The 24,535-nt window shown below is 38.2% G+C and overlaps 1 protein-coding gene across 3 annotated transcripts in view; it reads right to left on the bottom strand.

The window, feature by feature from the left end:
- The window catches only part of DLGAP2 (DLG associated protein 2), a 500,472-nt gene that overhangs the window by 95,911 nt on the left and 380,026 nt on the right, over nt 1-24,535 (bottom strand). For all 3 annotated transcript variants that reach the window (XM_075861923.1, XM_075861924.1, XM_075861922.1), the window contains 3 exons: nt 14,290-14,437; nt 9,264-9,323; nt 4,988-5,207 (listed from right to left, as the gene is read on the bottom strand). In XM_075861923.1, the coding sequence (XP_075718038.1) occupies nt 4,988-5,207; nt 9,264-9,323; nt 14,290-14,437 (428 nt within the window). The remainder of the gene's footprint in view (nt 1-4,987; nt 5,208-9,263; nt 9,324-14,289; nt 14,438-24,535) is intronic.

Raw genomic sequence — 24,535 nt, 5'->3', positions numbered from 1 at the left:
TGTATGTTGTTGCACGCTCTCTGTGTGATTCTATAGGAAAAATAATTTTTCCATTTGGTTTTGCTCCATTGGTTCAATAGAAAGAGATCAGCAGCACATCACAGTCCCAGAGAGCATGCACAGGGAGCATTCAAATAGGGGAAAATGTTTCTCAATCGGTGCAGGCAGTGTCAAGTTGTAGCCTCTCCAACTCCAAAGCAGACACAAGAAGGTAGAAAAAACCGCAGCACACTCATTATCCAGGTATCAAAAAAAGAGGTGTCTTTATTTCACCTTAAAAAGCGACGTTTCGACCCCAGTGAAGGTCTTTTTACAAAGTGCAAATGTGCAGTTTATATAGAGGAAATGACATCATGACACTAATTGCAAATGTCAGTACAGGTGTAACATCATCGTGGACAAAACACCCAATACATCAAAAAAGGCACAATACACAGCATTACATATAATATAGACTATACCCTAGTGGATAGATGGCCGGACCGTCTAAAACGAGCTGTCAAATGCTCGTTAATTTTTCATATATCGGCGTTCAGCCCTACTGCCCATGCGAAGGATTCAGTGCTCATCATGGCAGCGTTCCCTGGCAGCCACGATCATGTGACCGCAAGCAGCGTCATCGAGTGCTGATCACATGTCCAGACACTCCAGGTAGATAGTAGATCGTGATTAAACTATTCATCTGCCATACTTGCTTCTTGATAACACATTGATAGATGTCATCCTAAAGGAATATCACATTAATATATTCATTTAATAGTTTTCATTTTTCATTTGATATATTCTCTTATCTTAAATTTTAGCCCATAGTGTAGAATAGCTAGTAATTAATGTCCATTTTCGGCCCATAGTAAAAAATAGCCAGCACTATACCCATTCATAGTGTCCCATAGTATCTACTTGGAGTGTCTGGACATGTGATCAGCACTCACTGACGCTGCTTGCGGTCACATGATCGTGGCTGCTAGGCAACGGGAACGCTGCCGTAATGCGCACTGAATCCTGCGCATGGGCAGTAGGGCTGAAAAAAATCTAATATTAACGAGCATTTGACGGCTCATTTTAGACGGTCCGGCCATCTATCCACTAGGGTATAGTCTATATTATATGTAATGCTTTGTATTGTACCTTTTTTGATGTATTGTGTGTTTTGTCCACGATGATGTTACACCTGTACTGACATTTGCAATTAGTGTCACAATGTCATTTTCTCTATATAAACTGCAAATTTGCACTTTGTTTAATGCTTGAAAAAGACCCTCACTGGGGTCGAAACATCGCTTTTTAAGGTGAAATAAACACACCTCTTTTTTTTATACCTGGATAACGAGTGTGCTGTAGTTTTTTCTACCTTCTTATGCTCCATTGGTTGTCATGTTGATGCCTATTATTCCCCATAGCTGTTAATGGAGACTGAAAAATTGCCTCCATGTATATGGAACACTGTAGAAACTCTGTATGGGTAAAGAACCACATTTTTCCCCCTAAAGTAATGTCAAGGAGAATTAGTTTTGAAGCAGGGAACTTATACGGTACATGCAGGTGCCAGCCATAGTGGTATGCGACCTGTGCCTTTGCACAGGGCGCATCACTCCAGCAGTTGGAAGGGAGCGCTGCGCTGGCTCCCTTCCCCTGCTTGTTTCAGAAGCGCCCGGGTCCGGCGACTCAGCAGTGGCCTTTCCGTCCGGGCGCTTCTTCACTCAAAGTCCGAAAAGGTTGGGAAACTCTGTAATAGGCTACAGGCTCACGCCGACCTATGCAAGGATCCCGTCGTGGAGCAACTCAGTTCATCGTGGGAACGGGGCCTAAGTGAGTACAATTTTTGTTTTTGTTTGTCTACAAGGGGGATGTGGGGGGGGCTGTATGGCACAATTTACAAGGTGGAGGTTGGGGATTATGGCACAGTCTACAGGGAGGCTGTATGGCAAAATCTACAGTGGGGCACTATACTGTGTGGGGGACACTAAGCGGACATTATACTGTGTAGGGGTACTACAGGGGGTATAATACTGTGGGCAGAATTAGAGGACAAAATACTGTGTCCTTGAAGGGTTTGTAATATATTATTAAATATTATTATTATACTGTATGTGGGCATTAAAGGGGCATTATTTTTTATGGGGCATTTTTTTTTTAATGATGGTGGTGGGGCGCCGAAAGATAATTTTGCACAGGGCGCCATCTATCCTAAGCCTGGCCCTGGGTGCATGTAAGGAACAGCATTTGGAACTCAACTAGAACTACACAGGACTCATTTGGTGCCCATACAGAACACCATACGGACACACAGTCAAACCTACAGTACCATAAAGAACAAAGTGCAGAGTGATGATTGTTACCAATTTCTCATACTGTCGTGACTGTCAGACCTTATGATAACATTTTCTTTTAGTCTGGATTCAAACATGCAGTTTTTTTTGTTTGTTTTTAAATGTAAGGAGAAGTATAAAGGAATTTTCCTGGCTTTGGAATCAAAAACTGTAATAAAAACACGTGTGATTTGTCTTTTTAGTGTTCATATTACGGCCACAATACCCAGATCTCTCTCTAAAATGCGCCCGTATTACAGATGTCTGAAATTGGCCTATTAGGCCGGATTCACACAAGCGTGTTCGGTCCGTGATATAAGGTCCGTATGTCGCCGCATTTCCCTGACCGAACACAATTCACATAGTTATCTATGACGCTAGGTGTTACTGCCTCGCTGCGGGAAAACTGTCCCATACTGGAATCATGTATTCAATACGGGACACTAGTTCCGCGGAGAGGCAGGGACCCCTGGCATCATAGATAACTATGATGCCAGGGGCCCAGCTCCCTGCAGTTTGTTCGATCTGGGAAATGCGGCCGACATACGGATCGTATATCATGGACCGAATACGCTTGTGCGAATCCGGCCTTAGGGAAAATAGTATTACTATAAGTTAGAAAAAAAACAGTGGAAGAAATTCCAAACCCTCCGCATTGATAAAAAAAAAAAAAAAAAATGGCAGTGACCCCAAAAACCCAATTACTACACCTCATACCATTGTAGCATTTTAGCACAAAAAATTGCTGCGCTCACACATAGGGGGAATTTATCAATTATTCTATGCCTGTTATCTGGTGTAGAAAAGGCAAAATGCCTCAAAAGTTATTTTGCCACTCACGCCACTTTACCAAAAAGTAAGCAGATCGTAGTAAAAGGGGTCAGAACTACCCACGGCCCAACAAAGTCAATACTATTTGTACCAGAAACTGGCATGAATAATAGCGGAAATCAAGCAAGGAGCTGGCGTAAATCCCTGCTATAATTTAGGATTTCCTTTTCTGGCACACGGCCGGCCAGAGTTGCACCTAATTTATTAACAAATTATATGCATCTTACTCCTACGCTCTTTAGATTAAGATTCGCATATGAATCGTCAGTCTTAATAAATCCCTCCCCCAGTTTTAAGATCAGATTTTAACGGCTTTTTAAGGCATTCTTTCTAAGTATAATCACAGCAGCCAGGTTTTTACGGTTTGCTTTTGGTGCTTTTTCATACTATGGACCTGTAGGCACTTCATGTGCTGCTGTATGTTGCCTCTGTAGGACATCATATTCTCCCCTGATTCTAAGGAAGAATGCCTCAGTAAAACAGCATGCAATGAAAATTGTGGACAAACTGAGTTAAAGTAGCGGCACAAATATTTCTATCGGTGACGTATTGTAATATGGCAGTGATTATAGTATAAGTCTGTTATTTTTTATTTCATACGGTACACATTTATTATACATAACAATTCTAATATAAGTGAATGTGATCATATTCAATATGAAGAGAAAAGCATATTTGGCAGTTATCACCTGTTCTCTTTCAGTAAAAACTATCCAATTCATTTTCACTCAGTATACATTGTGACCCAACTAGCTGTGTAGTCGGTAATCGGCTTGACAGTCATTCTCTTTGTGCTGGATCTCAGTCCAACCTTTCACTCAAAATACGAACTAGAAAATATACCTTTTTGGAACCATATTAGAGCTTCATAAAGACCTCAACTCTCTCCATTCCATTTACTGTTTTGCTGCATAATAAACTTTATCTATTTTTCCTTTATCTGTCTATGTTTCAGTAATGTAAAATAGACATGTTAATGATGTTTCTTCTTTAACAGTATATTCTGTTATAAAAAGTTTGTAACTGTACAATTGATTTCCCATAGAAGAGGCTCTAAGCATGGTGATATAATAGAACAGCTGTTTCATGAGCAGTATTGGACCACCAAGGGCACAATGATGCGTAATTCCACCCACGGACAGATAACTCTCTACAGAGATCCATGAAGACACCAGAGACTATTCAGTATACTTAATGATACATTTTTTTTTGTTCTTCATTACATAGATAAATGATTTTATTACTGTAATATCTGTGGTCTGTGTTTGTCAGATTATCAGATTTTTATAGTTCTGAAGTGCATCTATTTAAACATTTCTCACCAGTGCCTCTCAAAGTATCATTACTGAATGTCAAGCGCCAACTACAAATATAATCCACTTTCATAAATCTTGCTTTCAAGAAAACAAAGTTAAAGTTGAAGTTTTGCGATTACTAATTTTCACAATTTACTAAGGGAACACCTATTTAATAGAATCCATCTGGAACTTTTGGCTTTTCCATTCAACTACTGCATATATAAGGTATGTTGTGCATGGTATTTCCCTATGACTATTAACAATACAGATGCTATTAACTAAAATACATAAAGTATAAATAATAAGCTTAGTAATGATAATGCAAATATAGTTCTACAAAAATGAAGGCCATTTTTTTAAAGTAACACGCAGTTAAAGTGCCTCGCTGCTACTTAATGCTCCAAAGACAGTTTATATATACAATTCCTAGCTCGACTTATCTGGGATCAGTAAATCCCTATGTTACACTGTCATGTAAGGAATTCTAGAATTTTTTTTCAGAAGGGTTAATTGCTCCTGTTCAAACTTGCAGTAGTATACACTCTTTACCTGTTGTTGACCTGGTAGTGGAAGTGACATTGGAAGAGGGTATTACAGGGACACAATCATCATCCTGGGAATATCCAGCCTGAATCGCTCGCAAGTAACTGTGGCTCCTAGTTCGGAAGCATCCCGGGAGGTCTAACGCTTCCATTGCATGAGCGTCAACTTCACTGAACACTGACTCACATACCGACTCATATTGCCCATTAATTTCTGTTTCACTCATCTGAAAGAAGAGAATACACGGAGTTGGTGCAGCAAATCATTGTGCGGAACAGCCTGTCCAATTACAGCAGAAATCACTGCTTATCAAACCATGGTGATAAAATGTGCTCGAATTAAAGGAGAATGGAAGAAGTGAGGAAATGCGTTATCACTGCAGGAACAGCAGACTTTACTGTAGTGTCAGGTTTCTCCACAACGCTGATTACAATATAGGTCTTGTCTACCATCCAATGCTTTTGCAATTACTTGTGTTTAAATTGTGTTTTTATTATTTAAAAGGTAACTTAATATTAAGATTACTTAAAATTATTCTATTCTATTGTCCCATTTTTTGGTCATAGGATAAAAACAGTAAATTCAATATTTAGTAGCCAAATGACTAATGTATTGTTATAACATATGAATTTGTGCAGTACAATAAATATATAATTTTAGTGATTGTAATTATATATCAGAAACCTGACAGCCAAAGAGAAACCTTGAGATGTACTGTTTGGCTTGCTGTTAGAGGAATGTTTGTAACGTTGCAAACTTAAAGGGTAAATGTAAAAACTTCCGCTATGTCACAGCGACATGTTAGAAGATACCATTGGTAGGCCTGTAAGTTCAGACCCTTGTTAATTCCCAAACTGAAGGGTTCACAGCACTCTGAAGTGCACAAACCCATTTGGAGTCAGTACAATATTTTACTAATGGAGATTTCTAATATGGACAATTAACATGTCCAGATTTCCCCTTTATACAGAAGCCAAGCAATAGTACAATAATGCTTCCAATAATAACTATATATTAATAACAGAAGCACTAGAAAGTTTTGTATTAGTCACTGAGAAAGGTAAATCCATTAAAGCAATTAAAGAAAAAGGATAATAAATGCACCGGTATGTCATGAGCAATGGGCAGAGATAGATTGTATGAATTACACCTGAGAAGCTGGCACCAAAACTGTACACTGACTGTAGGTGGCCTGAGTTTTCAGACTGACCCAATGTTCAGGCCATGTACTGAAAAGGGAGTGTTTCCAATGTTCAGAAAAGCATGTTACGCAAAGAGATATTCCAACATGCAGAAAATGTATATTCTACATACCCGTCCCTCACTTTTCTAATAAGGTAATGAAGGACAGTTGTGTATTGGCAACAGAACCTCATAGTGAGATGCAAGTTTTATGTTCAATATTAGGCACTTGGAGTCTGTGCTTACACCTGAGCAGCACGGTTATTGGATGAAATTTCTGCAAGCGCAGATGGGTAGAGTGGTAGAGCATCTGCCAGTTACTTGGCATTCCTCTATTCAGCAAATGGAAAGCTCAGAGTAATGTGAATGAATAAAAGAATGATGTATGTCTGTATGTATGTATGTATGTATGTATGTATGTATGTATGTATGTATGTATGTATGTATGGGGAATCCTTAGAGACAAGTGTTTACGCTAGGAATGGGAGTCTAGAAGCAGAGCAAGAAGTGTAGAATACCTGAGATGCAAAAGCACCTTGTGTGTGTGTGTGTGTGTGTGTGTGTGTGTGTCCCCTGTGCTTTGGACACATCTGCCGTATATGGATTATTAATACAATATAAATACAGCTGAGTGTAGTAAATACTGAAAAATCTGCAAATTCAGTATTTATCCATAGTTTATGCAATGACCTCCCAGTAAAAGTCTAATGGCATCTGTTTAATGTATTTGATGTACCTTCTGTATAAGAACCATGTGAAAAACTAGAAAACAAGTTCTTTATATCAGGCTCTGTACTGAAAAGAGAATAATAAAACAAATGCAAATGACTACAGTCTTTGAAAGAAGAAGGGAATAGAGATATCTGATCAATATACATCTAAATTAGAAAACGCACAGGCTCACAGTGGCAACTTGCCTAGATTTTCTCTATAGTTGTCAGGTCACAGTTATTATGGATTATATGATATTCTGATCTACTGAAGATAAATCATTACATTGTGAGGCTATTCCCTTTTTCATTTCTTTTAGAGTACCCAAGATGGCAGTTGTTATGGCATATCACTCCCAGAGAAGAAGAAGTCTTATGTCAAGTTACAAAAACTCAGAAATAAAATGTAGGAAAATAGAATTGGTTATTTATTTTTGTTTTTTTTACAAAAATTAAAGAAATGTATTATTAATCTAATCTGCTTTAGACATCATCAAAGTTACTTTCTGATTGCTGGGTTTGTGACAGTGTGTATGCTATCTCCTTTTTTGTTTTACTGATCATCACATATATTTAATCTGATATATTTTTTTACCTTTTCTAATTAGATGTGTTGTTACTATCCCCCAAATGTTTTTTATTTATATATATATATATATATATATATATATATATATATATATATATATATATATACATATATATAAAATATTAGTAACAGTCAGTAAAGTGCACTTGTAAAGAATGTACAATATCTTGCAATTCTAAGAACTGCATATAATGGAGAGGTGGATCAAGTGTAAATTGTCGGTACAATACAATGAATGTAAATGGCAAGGGATAGATTATAAAGGCAATGTAGAATGGGATGGGAACTTGGCTGTGATGCATACTTCATACACAGAATTCTGTCATTGCAAATAACTTGCAGTTGATTGTATCACGGCTCATTACTGTACATCTTCCATTAGAGATAAGATTTATTATAGCCGTCAGTGAAGTGTTTGATCAAAGAATCGATATTCACCACCACAGAGGTTTGCATGCTATAAATATGCAGTCCAATATTCTTGTTCCCAGTGGGAGCAGCCCAATACCCTGCAGATATGGCTATCAACACTGGAGGCCTAGAAGTTCTAGAGATTTTTTTTTTGTTCCCTTCACAATATGAGCGGGATGGGGGTGCTCATATCATGCAGAAAACAATGGAAAGGGTTGTGATGTAGCCAACAAACAAATTTTATTTTCTATCTCCAGGAAAGATATCCAATAGGATAGACTTGGGAGTGAATATCGGGGCTGTTGATATACAGTACCTTCCAAAAACATTAAGAAAAGCTGTAAACAAGCTGTTACTTTAGATTATTGAAAGCTGTATAGCAGCTTAAGACTTCATGCACAAGGCAGAACACAGAGCGCCTAACGTTTCTACCAACCAACAACACTTCCTGTGCCGCCTAATGGTGCCTCCATATTGTCCCCTTAAAACAGAGAGGATGTGATGTCGATCATTGCTTCCTTCTATAGCAGTGAATATTTTCTTCTTTTAAACTGATAGTTATAAGCAGAATCTTAAAAACATGAAGTACAATACTTTTAAGACAAGATTGATCAAGCTCAGCCTCTATCTTGCACTAAACTAGAAGTATGGCAAATTCAAATTTGAAATTTAATTTGAAGGCTATGTAAACCTTTGAAGAGTTGTTTTTTTTAAACTAAAACAGTGTATTTTAGCGTTTAGTGCAACTTTGTAGTTTGTTTTTATTAAGAAATTAAGCTATGAACTTAGAGACATGCAGGACCCGTTGACACCGAAGCCGTCAGTCCCATTGACCTGACGGATTCAGGTTTCAGAGCAAGATACAGCTTCTATGTATCCACGATACATAGAAGCTGTATCTGAAAAAGTAAAACATTTTTTTTAATGAAATCAAATTACAAAATTGCACTAAAGACTAAAATACACTGTTTTAGTAAAAAGGATTACATAGCCTTTAAAAGCCATTTTGAATTTATTTATACTGATACAAAAGTTTGATTTTGTAAAATGATATCTTGTGTTTATAAAATGCTATTTAGACATGACTTTCTTAAATCAGTAGAGAATATACTTTCTAGTTTGATGTATTATTGCATTTTATCTTCATGTAATTGCTCTAAGGAACGGTAGAGGCGTTACTTGCTTCTCTTGCATTGCTCAGAATTTGCAGTGTATTTTGGTATGATGTATGTAGCCATTGCTAGAGATAGGCGCAATAGGCTATGTTACTTTCACACAGCAGTGAAATAAGGTCATCACAGCTGTAAAAAATGAACACAGGTGACTGTCTAGGTTTGAAACGGTGAAGTAAAGATTTCTCCTAGCCTGGGAATATACAGGGTACTGCCACCTTGATCTCAGGATAATCCTTTGAGGTAAAGCATTCTTGCAGACTTTCAATGAGGAAATCCTGCAAAAAAAAAGAAGAAAACATTCTCTTGTTAGATTTCACTGAGATCTTAATGGAATTACCATGTACAGTTCCTTCAAGACTCTCCATTGTCCCCGTAGAATCACTTCAGTTACCATGGTAACTTTAAAAAAATCTTTATACATATTTACATTTTTTTTTTTTTTGCAATTTTAAGATTCTCAAGGTCTTCTTTCTTGAAATTAAATTATTATATTTCAAAATGCTAACAAAAGAACAGCTTATTGACACTGCTCTTCATAGATCACTACCTGACTGATGGTTTTATAGGAGAGCTCATAGTTTACCATGCTTTTGCTAAATATTATTATATATTATGTTCCATTATATTACAATATGCTTTGTTTATGGGAGGTCTTCATTATTGTGGTTGTGGGGCAATTGCTTTCCGTCGCTTACTGTAATATGTTGATTGGAAATTATTATATTACTTATCTCCTGTTTGCTATTTCTTTGGAATAATTTGTGAATTATGAATATCATGATAGTATATCATTGTATATAGAATTTTCCTAGAATGTATGCATCCTAATATTTCATGATTATGTATAGAATTTAAAAATTAAGTAACCCATTTTTATAAAACTTGTGTGGCTACAACCGCTAAGAAGTGGTATTGTAGTTGTACACACACCATTCAGACTAAGGCCTCATGCTTGTTGCCATATCAGTGATCCGGGTGGGACAGATCCATAATACGTCACCCATAGAAATCTATGGGCCATTATTGTACCTCCGTATGCATCTGACTCCATATTATGGCTGTAACAGCATGGCTTCTAGGAGAGTGCATAAAGTTTGTTTTTTTAACGGAAACAATAGCGTAGTTGACTACGTTGTTTCCGTGAAAAAAACTAAAACTTTAGGGAATGGAAACAAACGGAAACCAACTGAAACAGAAGCATTATCATTGAAATGAATGTTAATGCAAACGGAAGCTATAGCTTCCGTTCAGCTTTCTGTTCATCTGTTCCTCTGACGGAATAAATGAACGGAAACCCCAAACGGAACACGACGCTGATGTGAACAGGCCCTTAACATTATTGAAGAAGCTAGAAATGTACTCTTGATCCCCTAAATTTTTTCTATACACAACTTCTACACCCTATCTAAGTGCATTGCAGTTTAATTGTCTGGCAAATTCTTCCAGAAACAGTATGGCCAAGTAAGTTGTTTACAACTTTATATTTCTTGTCTACAGTTCAGATCTGAGGTTCTGTCCCTTGGAAATTTCTGTTTAACTACAGTAAACAGTTTTATTCTATCCTAATAGTCCACCACTCCACTGTGTCGTCTCTTACCAATTACTGTTGATGTTAAATATTTGTCTTTTGAGTTGCTTTCAATAAAGATTTCAAAAGGTCATATTGATTTTTCTAGTAGATCTGTCCTCCCCAGATAAAACTACACTTTGTGTAGATGGCTGCGTTTTAAGTTATTGTACTAACTTTCTCCGGAGAGTAAAAATTACATTTTAAATAGAATGAGACATGCACAAAGTTAACTAAAATTGTTGAATAAAAAAACAAAAAGAAGAGGTTACATAATTTTTTCAGTATACACGTGGTTATAAAAGAGTGCTGAGACAAACAAGCCCTCCATCTCCTATACAATGTCTTCCCCAAGCCTACCTCTCAATACACAGATAGCTCCAAATGTGCAACACTCCTTGTCCTTGCACCTTTACGTCCCTTATTATCCTGAAACTGCTGAATATCTTGTGCTACATTCTCAGGCTTCCTACTGTCTAGGTAGACAAGACTACATAGTATAGAGCATCAGTACGGAAGAATCATGGGGCCATGTAAAAAATGACACCACAATCCTATGTTTTTATATACTATAATTCTGCCTTTTATCTTAGAATTCTGACATAATTAACTCAGAAATATGACATTTTTATCTCAGAATTCTGCTACTGCATTTCTTAACCTAGCCCCAGGACTCTTGTAAAAGAGTCCCTTGTGGCACCAAATACAAATTCCCATAATCTTTTCAGTAGATGTACCCACATGTAAGGAAATGGTAGTAACCTAGCTAGTGTGGTTGGAAGACAAACTGAGATAATACTGGAAAATATACAAATTGGGAACTCTAAGGGGAGAAATAAAAGATTCTGCAAGAATATGTTATACTAATTAAATGATGTGTGAGTAGTTGCTTTGGCGTAATCTCTGGACATAATTTAAAAGCTTTTGCTTGGATATGGATCATTCTAATATTGATATAAAGTTCTACTAATTTGTGGTCTTTAGCTACTGTGGTGGATCATATTATACCTGCAGATGCTGGACATGATGGCCGCAGCAAGAGGGAAGAGTGAATGTTACTATATACTTAGATCCTAGGTGAAAAATACTAGGGGTTAGGATATGGGTCTGACTTTACGTTTATTACTGTACAGGATTCTTTAAAGGGGTTTCCATGTCTTGTATAAATAAAGGTTACTTACGTTAGAGAAAAAAGTGACAATATATTAGTGTAGGGGCTGTAGGCTGTTTACCTAGACTAAATATATTATAGCTGGGAGAAGTAGGAGGTTGGCCATAAATAATAAATAAATGTCAGCTGTACTGGCTGATTTCAGTGGGACATGTCAGCAATTTAATGTGCGTGGAGATTGTCCCCCGACGTCTGCCATCTGGGGATTTAATTGAGAATGTTGAATTTCAATATCCACGATAGTGTGTTTTCCAGGTAAGCTGCAGCAAGAGGTGTCTTACTCGCCCCTATTGAAATAAACATGCATGCTCAGCTGATCTGCTATAGTTATATCTTACGTGTATGGACAGCTTAAGTCTGTATTGATTTTCTACCTCCGGATGTATCCTAGAATATTTACAATCACTGACAGTGATATTGAAAATTACAAGAAATTAAAACAAAGTATATCGGCATCTGTCATACATTTTTATTTGGTTTGTTTGTATGATTGAGATCCAAGATAAGATTGGAAAAGGTTTTGTATGTCCATTCATATTCATTGAATTTCTTATTTCCATTGGCAGCTTTAATTCAACAGTAGGATCAGTGGGACATAGTGTGTTTTGTCACAGCCAATTACTCAAATGTATAAAAGAGTACACAAAATGAAGAAAGGAAATAATATGATGTCATTATTATTTTATATTTCTTCAGTAGTTTCCATTTTATGTGAAGGAGTCAACATTCTCATTGAGTCTTATTGTACTCCTATGGATTTTAAATACACATAAAAGTGTCTCTTTTTTTTTTAATTTGAAAGGAAACATCATTAAAGGGAACCTGTCACATTGGACATGCAGTACAATCTGCAGAAAACATGTAATAGAGTTGGAAGAGCTGAGCAGACTGATATTTAGTTGTGCATGTAAAGAGACAGGATAACCTGTAATCTATTCATTTAAGTCCCTGCTAACTCAGATCTTAAGAGTCCAGTAGGCGGTCCTACTTGGTGATAGGCAGCTATTTCTGTATTCACACCCATACAGGGAAAGCTGTCCGTCAATCACTGAGTAGGACCGCCACTGGGCACTATAGCCCACAGTGAGCAGAGATTTCAATGAATAAAATACAAGTTATACTGAATCTTTTTGCATAAAACTATGTATCAATCTGCTCAGCTCCTACTGCTCTATAACATTCTGCCTGCAGATAAAGCAGAATGTTCAACGTGACAGGTTCTCTTTAAATATACAGCTTCCCCTTTAATTGTTTTATTAGCTATTCTTATAGACTCCCAAATTAGTATTTATATTTGTGTGCTGCTTGCCAGGCAGTAGTCTGAATAACTTCAAGCCATGGCTCAGAATGTGAAAGGAAATATGTAAGTAGTGTTCTCCTTCCCAATGAAATCCCCATAGAACTACAGTTTCTTGTGCTCTTTGCTGCGGGTGTGACTATTCCTTCACATTTCGGGAAAGGGGACCAGGAGATCAGACTACACATGCATGATATATCAAGTTTGACAGACACTCACTGGTCTTTAATGAATATATATATATATATATATATATATATATATATATATATATATATATATATATATATATATATATTGACAATTCTGCAGGGAAAAAATGGTTATGTTCTGAGAATTTTTTTTCACACACTTAATACTAATGTGGATTTTGCAGCAAAGTGAAATTTTAATTTTTGAGTTATATTTTTTGTTATTTGCTAATGATATCATAATGTTTATAGCTGGAGGGACATTTTAAGTTAGAAGCTGCACATTTATATGGAAGTGCAGTTGTTATCTGCTTTTAGATCTGCTCTATGATCTGTGACTCCAATTCATCTACATTGCCTATTTTACTGTATGAAACCCACCTCTCTTCTTAAGTTGATGACGTCATGAGCTGATATTGCCGCTCTCCTGCCTTTGTCCTTCTCCCAGGTATTACACTATAGTTCTACTTATTAAGATTGGCTGTTGTGTTAATGCACTCTTCAACCATTGCTCAACACCTTCCACAAGCCCAACAACAATTGCTTAGTGTTGATTTCCATTACATCAGGTGTAGATTTGAACCTCAATAAGGGGAACGAGACCTCCTTTAAATGATCAAATACTCTTTACAGTATATGTACACAACACAGCATTTACTCTAGAGATTATTATTTCTGGTGAACTTTAGTTACTTGGAATTATTACTTAGCCAATTTTTCCAAAATATCTATGTTCATACTATTAGGTTAAGTTAATATCAACAACACTTTAGCTGGCTTCCTTAATAATGGTAGTATTGTGCAGAAGTTTGTGAGAAGTACATACTAGCCAATTATATTAAGAGAACTAATAATAGTTTTATTCTCCATTTATTTCAAGTAGAGTTGCTAACAAAATGATAAGGGAAAATACAGATCTTGTCATTTGGATTGGCGGTTCTTAGATCAAAATTGCTAAAGTATGGTAGAAAAAGGAAAGATATTTAAAAATACAAGGAAATTCCAAGTCTCTAACCTGACTGACACAGCTGGCTTGGCTAAGCGTGCTGACCGCTCTCATGTAGCTCTGGTTTCTCGAACGAAACTTTGGAGAGTTATAATTCCCAGAAGGGTCCAAAACTTGTCCGGCGGCCATTTCACTTGCTGCTTGTAGGTAGCTCTGGCTACAAAACATGAAAGAGAAAAATTCTGATAAAAACACTACGTTTATGCAGACGAGTCACATATTACATATTGTTTGGACAGCCATTATTGTCAGAAAACACAATTGATCTGATTTTAGTAAACAGCCATACCAACACTTTTCTTCTTTATTATTGATGAAAGCGAACCAGGAAGATAAATTGCATGTAATGGTTGGTATACAAAGCATGGCGAGCTCAGGTATGTAGCACTCTAGACAATTGATAACACCCCATTTTATTTTAATATTGAGACCTTTTTATAGGAACATTCAGCTTACTATACATTTATTAAGTGCTTGACTGCCAGGAATGAAAATGTGGCCAGTTAGGTAAGTGAAACAGTGCATGACATAAATCGCTTGATTATCCAAAATTGCTTTTGTTTGCAGTATATCATTATTAAAATAAAGAATATTCTCTGCAAAAAGATCCTGTCATGCATTTGAAGGCAAATTCTATTCGACGGAGAAAGCTATCAAAGCAAATGCTTCTGCAGCTCTTTTGTAGCTGTTATGCTGAATTACAGATCCTCCTACCGAAAAATGCTATATTTCTTAACCTTTAAATTGAAAAATCGACATGTAGTGGTAGCAAATAGGTTGAATTGGATCTCTTACTGAATAATTAGCTAGTTATTTTAGCTGATTAGAAACTACCAATAAGTTATTTTAACCCCTTAATGACTAATGATGAATGTATCAGTCATGAGCGGGTGCTAGTTCCCGCATCGTAACGGTTACATTTGTCACTAAGATCTCGTGGGTACTGCCACTGTATCACTGAGATAAGCGGCAGGAGCACGGCTGTTATACACAGTCAGGCATCTGCCGCAAAAGTTCTCTCTGGTCCCGGAAGTTTAAGCCCTTAGATGCCACGGTCAATAGCAACCGCGGCATCTAAGGTGTTTGACAGAGGGAGGGGGTTCACTGTGTTTGCTCATCGGAGCCCTGGGACGCTGATGGCTTACCACGGCAGCCGGGGTCCTATCAAAGGCCCCCAGGTCTGCCTTCGGTAACTGTCTATTAGGTTGAAATACTATGTATTCCAAAGAATTATACAAGCAATCAAAAAATCGCTGCTTTAAGTTCACTAGTGGGACAAAAAAAGTGTCATATTCAGTTTAATAAAATGTAATAAAAATTAAAATATACCCCCCAAAAAAAAAATATATTTTAAAATGGTGAACCTTAAAAAAAAAAATATACATAGTAGGTACCGCTGCAATCTTAACGACCCGTAGAATAAAGATAACTTATTATTTATACGGCACGGTGCATGGTGTAAAAAAAGAAATAAAATGCAATTGTATTTGCGCTGTTTTCTATTCCCCCAAATTGTTTTTTAGAAAAATTAGTCAATAAATCATATGTACACCACAATGATACCAATAAAAACTACAACTCAACCAGCAAACAACAAGCATCATACGGTTGCATAAATGGAAATAGAAAAACGTTATGGCTCTCGTAATGCAGTGAAACCAAATGACTTTTTATGAAAAACATGGTTTTTAGTGCAAATGTACGAAAACAAAAATAAAAACTATACACATTCGTACCGACAAGTTAACATGTTATTTTTACCACATGGTAAACGGCAAATAAAGAAAAAAGAGAAAACAATGGCAGAATTGCAGAGGTTTCTTTGCATTCCCTTACAAACATTTAAAAAAAAAAAAGCTTATATGTACCCCAAAATGGTGCCATTGAAAAATCAGCTTAGAGATCTCCTCAACCTCTTGACTGGGACAATATCCTCAGCAATAGGAGTACAGATACTAAATGAGATATTTTTAAAAGCAATTTACATTTTATTGTGAGAGGTACATACGTTATGGGAATAAAATGGTTAGGAACAGGAAAAAAACAATGTAGATAAATAGAAATGTGATGGGGCAATAAATGATCAAAATCAAACATTTAAACTACTAAAACAGGCAGGTCGTGAAACGCTAAAAAGCTATAGGGAAAAAAATATAGGGAAAAAAATAAATGATGTGAAAAAACAATAAAGACAGCAAAGCTTGAGACAGAGAGACACATTGCCAGAGAGTAAAACTAACCCAAAAATGTTTTTCAATTACAAAAAATAATAAAAAAAGTTTAAACTGATAGTGTTGGTCAATTAAAAAGTAGTAAGGGAAAAATGGTGGATGAGGAAATATCTAATTTATTAAACATTTTATGCTCTACTGTGTTCACAGAGGAGAATGAAATATCGAGTGAAATGCAGAGGATTAAAGTAAATTCTTCATTAAATGTCACCTACAGATCTAGCCGTCTTTACCTTGACTTTTAACGCATTAAATACACAGTGGCAAGATCCCTTATCTTGACTTTTTCAATGACTTTTCAATGGCTTTTGTTGTGTGATATCACACTGCAGCAAGTTGTCAGAATCAAGTTAAAGATGGCTACATCCGTATCTAACCAAGGCAAAAGTGCAGCACCACATTAAAAAGATTAAAAAATAGACACGTCAACGGGTCGAGATGGGATACATCCCCGTGTTCCAAGAGAATTAGGTACAGTAATAAACAGACCATTAGTTCTGATAGTTAAGGATTAAATAATGACAGGGTCTGTTCCGCACGACTGGTGCATAGCAAATATGGTGCCAATATTCAAAAAGGGGTCAAAAAGTGAGCCTGGAAACTATTGTTGGTAACAGTAGTGGATAATAATATGACCCGTAGCCACCCGAACCGCACATCATTTTAACACTAGCGCCGCTAATGGGGAGGAGGGGCAGGAAGAGCAATAGCAGGGGCGGGCTTGGAGGGAATACGGCCGCTGCTGATGGGGAGGGTAGGGCCGCACCATCCAGCCTTCTGCCTCTCTGAGGGGGCGGCGGCGCAACTGAAACCAGCCGCCACCACTAATTGTACCTTTGTCTATAGGACGCAGGTACAATTACATGCATAAGCGCTGAATGGCCAGGTACGTTCCATGCCAAACCATTGATAGATAGATAGATACTTTTTTTATCCCCAAAGGGAAATTGTCCTTACAATGACGCTGATTGGCAGGGCAGAATGACTTTCAACTACACTAGCGGCGCGATGACGTCATCGCGCCGCTTCCGTTGTTGAAGGGCGCTGATTGATGGGGGTAGTCATGCTACCCTGCCAATCAGCGCCTTTCAACGACACAAGCGGCGCGATGACATCATCGTGCCGCTTGTGTTGTTCAGCCCCAGCAGACCTGCTCAGAAGAGAGAAGGCCTGCATTGATAAAGGATGGCGCAGGAACAGGTTCAAGGTGAGTATGTAAAGTTGTTTAAAGTTGTTTAAAAGTGTGAGTGGCATTATCTACAGGGGAGGCTTTATGTGGGACACAATCCACAAGGGGGGCTATATGTAAAGCACTATTTACAGGGGGGCTATATGTGGGGCACTATATACAGGCGGTGCTATATGTAGAGCGCTATCTACAGGGGGACTATATGTGGGGCACTATCTACAGGGGGGCTATATGTGGGACACTATCTACAGGGGGCTATATGTGGGGCACTATCTACAGGGGGCTGTATGTGTGGCACTATCTACAGGGGGCTCATAGGGAAGCACTATCTAAAGGGGGCTCTATGGGGGGCACTATCTAGAGGGGCTGCACTATCAACAGGGGGCTCTATGGGTGGCGCTATCTACAGGGAGCTCTATGGGGGGCACTATCTACAGGGGGCACTATCTACAGGGGCTCTATGAGGGCATTATCTATGGGGGGCACTATCTACAGGGAGCTCTATGGGGGCACTATCTACCGGGAGCTCTATAGGGGCACTATCTACAGGGGGCACTGTGTGTGTCTGTGGGACACAGTGTATGGTGCTATTATAAACAGGGACACAGTGTATTGTGCCATTATATTTAGGGGAACAGTGTGCGGCACCAGGAGAATTTTTCTTCGTTTATAGGTGCAGAAATCTTTGAAAAATTAGAAGCTGAAGACATCTGAGTGGCAAACTGCAGAAATGAGTTATGGCCGGGAGAAGTCATCATAGAGGTCTGGATCGGATGGAGAAGAAAAGAGAAAAAGAACAACTGGAATCCGAAAAGACGTCACTGGTGAATCACTTAATGTAAATGTTTATTCTGCCTGCAGCGAGATGATGGGTGGTATGATTTGTTTTTGTTGGGGAAACAGCAACTCCCAGCATATCCTTACCATTGTTCAGGTCATGCTGGGAGCTGTAGTTTTACGCCGTACAAACCTATACGGCAGTGGTTGTACTAAATTGAGCTGTATTTGTGCTGGTGTTGTGTTTATGTACGAAGTTTGGTTCTGGGGCTGTATATATGTACTAAGTTTGGTTCTGGTGCTATATTTATGTACTGAGCTTGGTTCTGGAGCTGTATATATGTACTGAGTTTGGTTCTGGTGCTATATTTATGTACTGAGCTTTGTTCTGGTGCTGTATATATGTACTGAGCTTTGTTTTGATGCTGTTTATTTGTACTGAGCTTTGTTCTGATGCCGTTTATATGTATGAGCTTGGTTCTGGGGCTGTATATATGTACTGAGGTTGTTTCTGGTGCTGTATATATGTATGAGCTTGGTTCTGGGGCTGTACATATGTACTGAGCTTGGTTCTGGAGCCGTATTTGTCAGAGCTTGGTTGTGACGCTGTAATTATGTAGGATATATTAATAACAACAAAATTGCAGGGCAGATGGAATTGTTTTACATTTATTGTATATTTAATGGGAACCTGTCAGGTAGTTTTAACCCCTTGTACTGCCGCCATGCGGTAATACATGACCTGGCAATATTTCCAAACATTCCCCTGTATGGTTTTTTTCAGATGCAGCAAAATCTACAAAATCAACTTTTTAAACGGCGCACACTATATGCTAAATACTCACTAAAGGGTCATGGGGCGGTGCTGCCTCCAAACCCACCTTTCCATGCTTGATTGACATCCCTATAGCTGTTATACATCACTACCAGTCTCCTCCAACTTTCTTAGATGCGCCGTTGCCTTGTGCTACTTGGGCACGCACGATGCAGCGAGGTATAATCTGCCCGGCTGCGCTGAGCATGCTAGTACAAGGCAACGGCGCATCTGCAAGAGTTGGAGGAGGCTGCTGGTGATGTAGAACAGCCAAGTAAATGTCAATCAAAATCTGGGGGGGGCGCCATTTCAATTTTCGCCTCAGGCAGCAGAAAAGCTAGAATCGGCCCTGGGGGAGGGACAGCATTTTCAGGGGCAGGATAGGGCTAACAGACGTTTGTCACGATAGGCACATCTGCTAGTGGTAGAAGTTACAACACGCCTCTCTGACGATGCACACACCGCCAGAGAGGAACAGGAAAGCAGGGCGGTGGTCATGTGGTGAGTTTAGTGTGGTACTCGCCTTTTGCCCAGCTAATTTTAAACTGATCAGCCGATGCTAGGGAGGGATTAATTATACATCAAGAGGGGGTCCATCTAACTAACTGCAGATGACTCTATGGGGGGGGGGGGGTAATAATTTCCCCGCATAGAACACTCTCAATGTCATCTCAATGACAATAAAGGTATGACTCCAAATCAACATGGCTTTATGACGGATCAGTTCTGTCAAACTAAGATGATCAGCTTCTATGAGGAGATATATCTTGATTTTTACAAAGCATTTAACGCTTGTACTGGTGGAAAATATGTGTAAGTGGGTGACTAACTGGCTCAGTGATACAAAACAGAGGGTTGTTATTAATGGTACATACTCCGATTGGGACACAGTTACTAGTGGGGTACCACAGGGATCAGTTTTGGGCCCTATGCTCTTTAATATATTTATTAATGAGAGGGATTCCTCAGTAAAATTTTGATGTTTGAAAATGATACTAGACTGTGTAAAGTAATTAACACAATGGAGGACAGTATTATTTTACAAATAGAACTGAAGCAGTTTAACGCTTGGGCACAAAAGCGGCAAATGAGGTTTAACACTGATAAATATAAGGTTATGCACTTGGGAAGGAAAAATACATGTCACCAATACATACTAAATAGAAAAATCCTGAGTAAAACGGACATGGAAAAGGACTTCGAAATTTTAGTTGTCAGTAAACTTAACTGTAGCAACCAGTGTCAGTAAACTGCTACCAAAGCAAATACGATCATGGAGTGCATCAAAAAGGGCATAGATGCACATGATGAGAACCAAAGTTCTACCACTTTATAAATCTATAGTAAAACTGCACAACGAATAATCTGTACAGTTTGGGGCACGAGTGCTCAAGAAAGTCATCTTGAGTGGTTTCAAAGGCAGGCAACTAAAGTAAAAAATTAAATGGGTAAACTACAGTACCCAGATTATAAGAATTAGGATTATTTTGTTTACAAAAAAGAAGGCTGAGGGGTGACCTAATAACTATATATAAATATTTTAAAGGTCAATACAGTGATCTCACTTGTAATCTATTTATACCCAGGACTGTAACGTTAACAAGGGGGCATCCTCTAAGTGTAGAGGAAGGAAGGTTTCTACATGAAAATATCAGGAAATGTGTGACTATGGTAATCTCTGCCAGAGAAAGTTGTTATAGTGAATTCACTGGGTGTCTTCTTGAGTGTAATAATATTACAAGTTATGTTTACTAGATTACTGTGGATGGGTCATTGATCCAGGAATGTATTCTGATTGCCAAATTGGATTCGTGGAGAAATTTTTCTCTAGGATAAGGAAAATACTTTTGTCTTGGGGGTTTTTCCTTCCTGGATCAATATTGCTTTCATATTCATACTGAGGTTTTATCTGTTGTATTCAAAAAAATCCGGCAGAGAAAAATTGTGACATGCTCCATCGGATACCTTAGTACGGAGCAATGCTTCTAGAGTAGCATAGCACTGTAATACGGTGCCGCATAAGGGCCGTAGGGTTGATGTGTGCCACTGTACAGGTGACGTGCACAAAGCTCTGCCATGTGAATGAGGTGCTAGGAAGCCAGAAAATGGTTCTGCAGTTTTTAAATCACAAATAAATCTTAGATTCCTATGAAAATTCAATAATGCTGCCCACATAAAACCCTAGCAAAATGAGAAGAAAAAAAAACCAGTACTGCACAGATCTGGACAAGACAATGAAAATTAAAAATAACTACATGTGAGCTATGGTGACATCATCTGGTGAACATTCAGACACATACAGTATACAGTGCATTCGGAAAGTCTTCAGACTCTTTCACTTTTTTTTACATTTTGTTAAGTTGAGGCCTTGTGCTAATATTTTAAAAAAACATTCCCAAACATTCTGCACTCAATACCCCATAATGACAAAGTGGAAACAGAATTTTAGAAATTTTTGCAAATTCATTAAAAATGAAAAACTCAAAATTTCGCATTGACATAAGTATTCACACCCTTTGCTATGACATTTGAAATTTATCTCTGGGGGCCTCCCATTTCTCCAGATTATCTTTGAAATGTTTCTACACCTTGATTGGAGTCCACCCATGGTAAATTCTGTTGATTGAACAGGATATGGAAAGACATACCCCTGTCTATATAAGGTCTCACAGCTACCAATTCATAGAGTAAATACGAAGCCATGAGGAGGAAAGAACGGACTATGGAGCTCAGAGACAGGATTGTGTGGAGGCACAGATCTGGAGAAGGGTACAAGACATTTATGCTGCACTGAAAGTTCCCAAGAGTACAGTGGCCTCCATAATTCTTAAATGGAAGTTTGGAACAACCAGGACTCTTACTAGAACTGGCAGCCACACCAAACTAAGTATTTCGGGGGAGAAGGGCCTTGGTAAGAGAGGTGACCAATAACCCAATGGTCACTCTGGCTGAGGTCGAAAGATCCTGTGTGCAAATGGGAAAAACTTCTAGAAGGTCAACCATTACTTCAGCACTCCACCTATCTGGGCTTTATGGCAGAGTGGCCAGAAAGAAGCCTCTCCTCAGCAAAAGACACATGAAAGCTCACCTGGAGTTTGCAAAAAAAACACCTAAAGAACTCTCAGACTGTGAGAAACAAGATTCTGTTATCTGATAAAGCCAAGATTGAACTTTTTGGTCTCAATTCTAAGCGTCATGTCTGGAGGAAACCAGGCACTGCTCATCACCTGCCCAATACCATCCAGGTCTCCCTGTCCTAGCCGCTGAAAAACAGGTCAGGGTTGAGGGAAAGCTGAATGGCGCAAAGTACAGAGATATATTCTTAATGAAAACCTGATCCAGAGTACTCTGGACCTCAGGCTGGGCCGAGGGTTCACCTTCCAATAAGACAATGACCCTAAGCACACAGCCAAGACAACACAGGAGAGGCTTAGTTACAACTCTGTGAATGTCCTTGAGTGGCCCAGCCAGAGCCCTGACTTGAACCCAATCGAACATCTCTGGGGAGACCTGAATATTACTGTCTACAGACGGTCCCCGTCCAACCTGACAGAGCTTGAGAGGATCTGCAGAGAAGAATAGCAGAAAATCCCCATATCCAGGTGTGCAAACCTTGAGGCATCATACCCAAGAGGACTGGAGGCTGTCATCGCTGCCAAAGGTGCTTCATCGAAGTACCGGGTAAAGGGTCTGAATACTTATGTCAATGTAATATTGTTGTTTTTCCTTTTCAATAAATAAGCAAAGATTACTAACATTCTGTTTTCACTTTGTTATTATGGGGTACTGAGTGCAGAATGATGAGGAAAAACATAAATTTTTTATTTTATTTTAGCACAAGGCCTCAACATAACAAAATGTGAAAAAAATGTAAAGGGTCTGAATACTTTCCGAATGCATTGTAGGTACCTTTCTGCATGTTTCATAAGCTTAGATAACTTTTTTAATGATTAAACTGAATTAAACTAATTTGCAGAATGAATATTTCAATAACATGCAGTCTTTTAGGGCACATTTATAGCACTTCAGTATACCACAGTATGCATACTTATACTGTACAGTATAATCATAAGTGTAAATCTGTATGCGATAATCATATACTTTATACATATATACATATACACATCTCCAACCAAATTCAAGTCTCCAAAAATGTAATTATTTATATAAATGCCTTGGCTACAGAGATAATGAAACATAATCAGAATCTTATTCAGTAATAATTGATTGAGGAAGAGAAAGTAGCGGTGCTAGGCAGCTGCAAGATAAAGGATGAGAAATTGCTCTCTTCATACAAGTTTAAACCCCATTTTTCATCAGATTGTAGAGTACAGCAACAGACTTGTCAGAGCTGGGAGTGCAGAAACGCTGCATTAGAGAACTCCATCATGCAGGATTATACTGCATAATGTATGGAAGTACAATGCTTGTATAAAAGGTGGCTTAATGTTTAATATTTAGCGATGACGTTGATTGCCAGGTCTAGTTTATTTCACCTTACGCTGCCTAACTTTATCATATCTACATAGGACAGATGAGGAGATGATTTGTAAGACAAAGTCTGTCAAGAGGAATTGATTATTGTATTTTCTAGCATGAGCATAAGAATACAGAAACCAAACGAATGGTAGGAAAGCATAATGGGAGCGTGGTATGAAGGCTGATCAGTAATAAAAAAAATTAATGGGTCGATCTAGAGAAAGGTATTGGCTGGCACAGCCTTCTGAATATAGTGGCCCCAAATCTTTCTAACCCTCCCTGTTTACTAGGTCGGCAGGTGTACGGGGATAGTCATATCAAAAGTTAGGTGACAGGCATGTAATGGTACAAAACTCCTCATCATTGGCAAAATGAATTGACTGAAGATACCCGGGATGGTTTGTATAATGTTTTAAGTGTAGGTAGATGGCTTAGTTTGTGTAGGATAGTCAAGTTATTGGAATCAGTGGTTTATTGTTAAATATGGCGTCTTGCCAGCTTATGACCTTATCTAGGAAAGGCGGTGGTGTATGTCTGTATGTGAGAAGCGATATGAAGGTGAGTGTAAATGAGACATTAGAGGGTGAAGACTGTGAGGAGGTTGAAACTTGTGGGTGGAATTACAAAGGGAAGTAAACACTGAAAAAATTACTTTTGGTGTAATCTATAGACCCCCAAATATAACTGAAGAGATAGAAGGTCAAATATATAAACAAATGGAGCGGGCTGCACAGGCGGGTACTGTTGTGATAATGGGAGATTTTA

This window comes from Rhinoderma darwinii, chromosome 4 (assembly GCF_050947455.1).
Source record: "Rhinoderma darwinii isolate aRhiDar2 chromosome 4, aRhiDar2.hap1, whole genome shotgun sequence".
Taxonomy (NCBI): Eukaryota; Metazoa; Chordata; class Amphibia; order Anura; family Rhinodermatidae; genus Rhinoderma; species Rhinoderma darwinii.
This window is presented reverse-complemented; position numbering and strand designations above follow the sequence as displayed.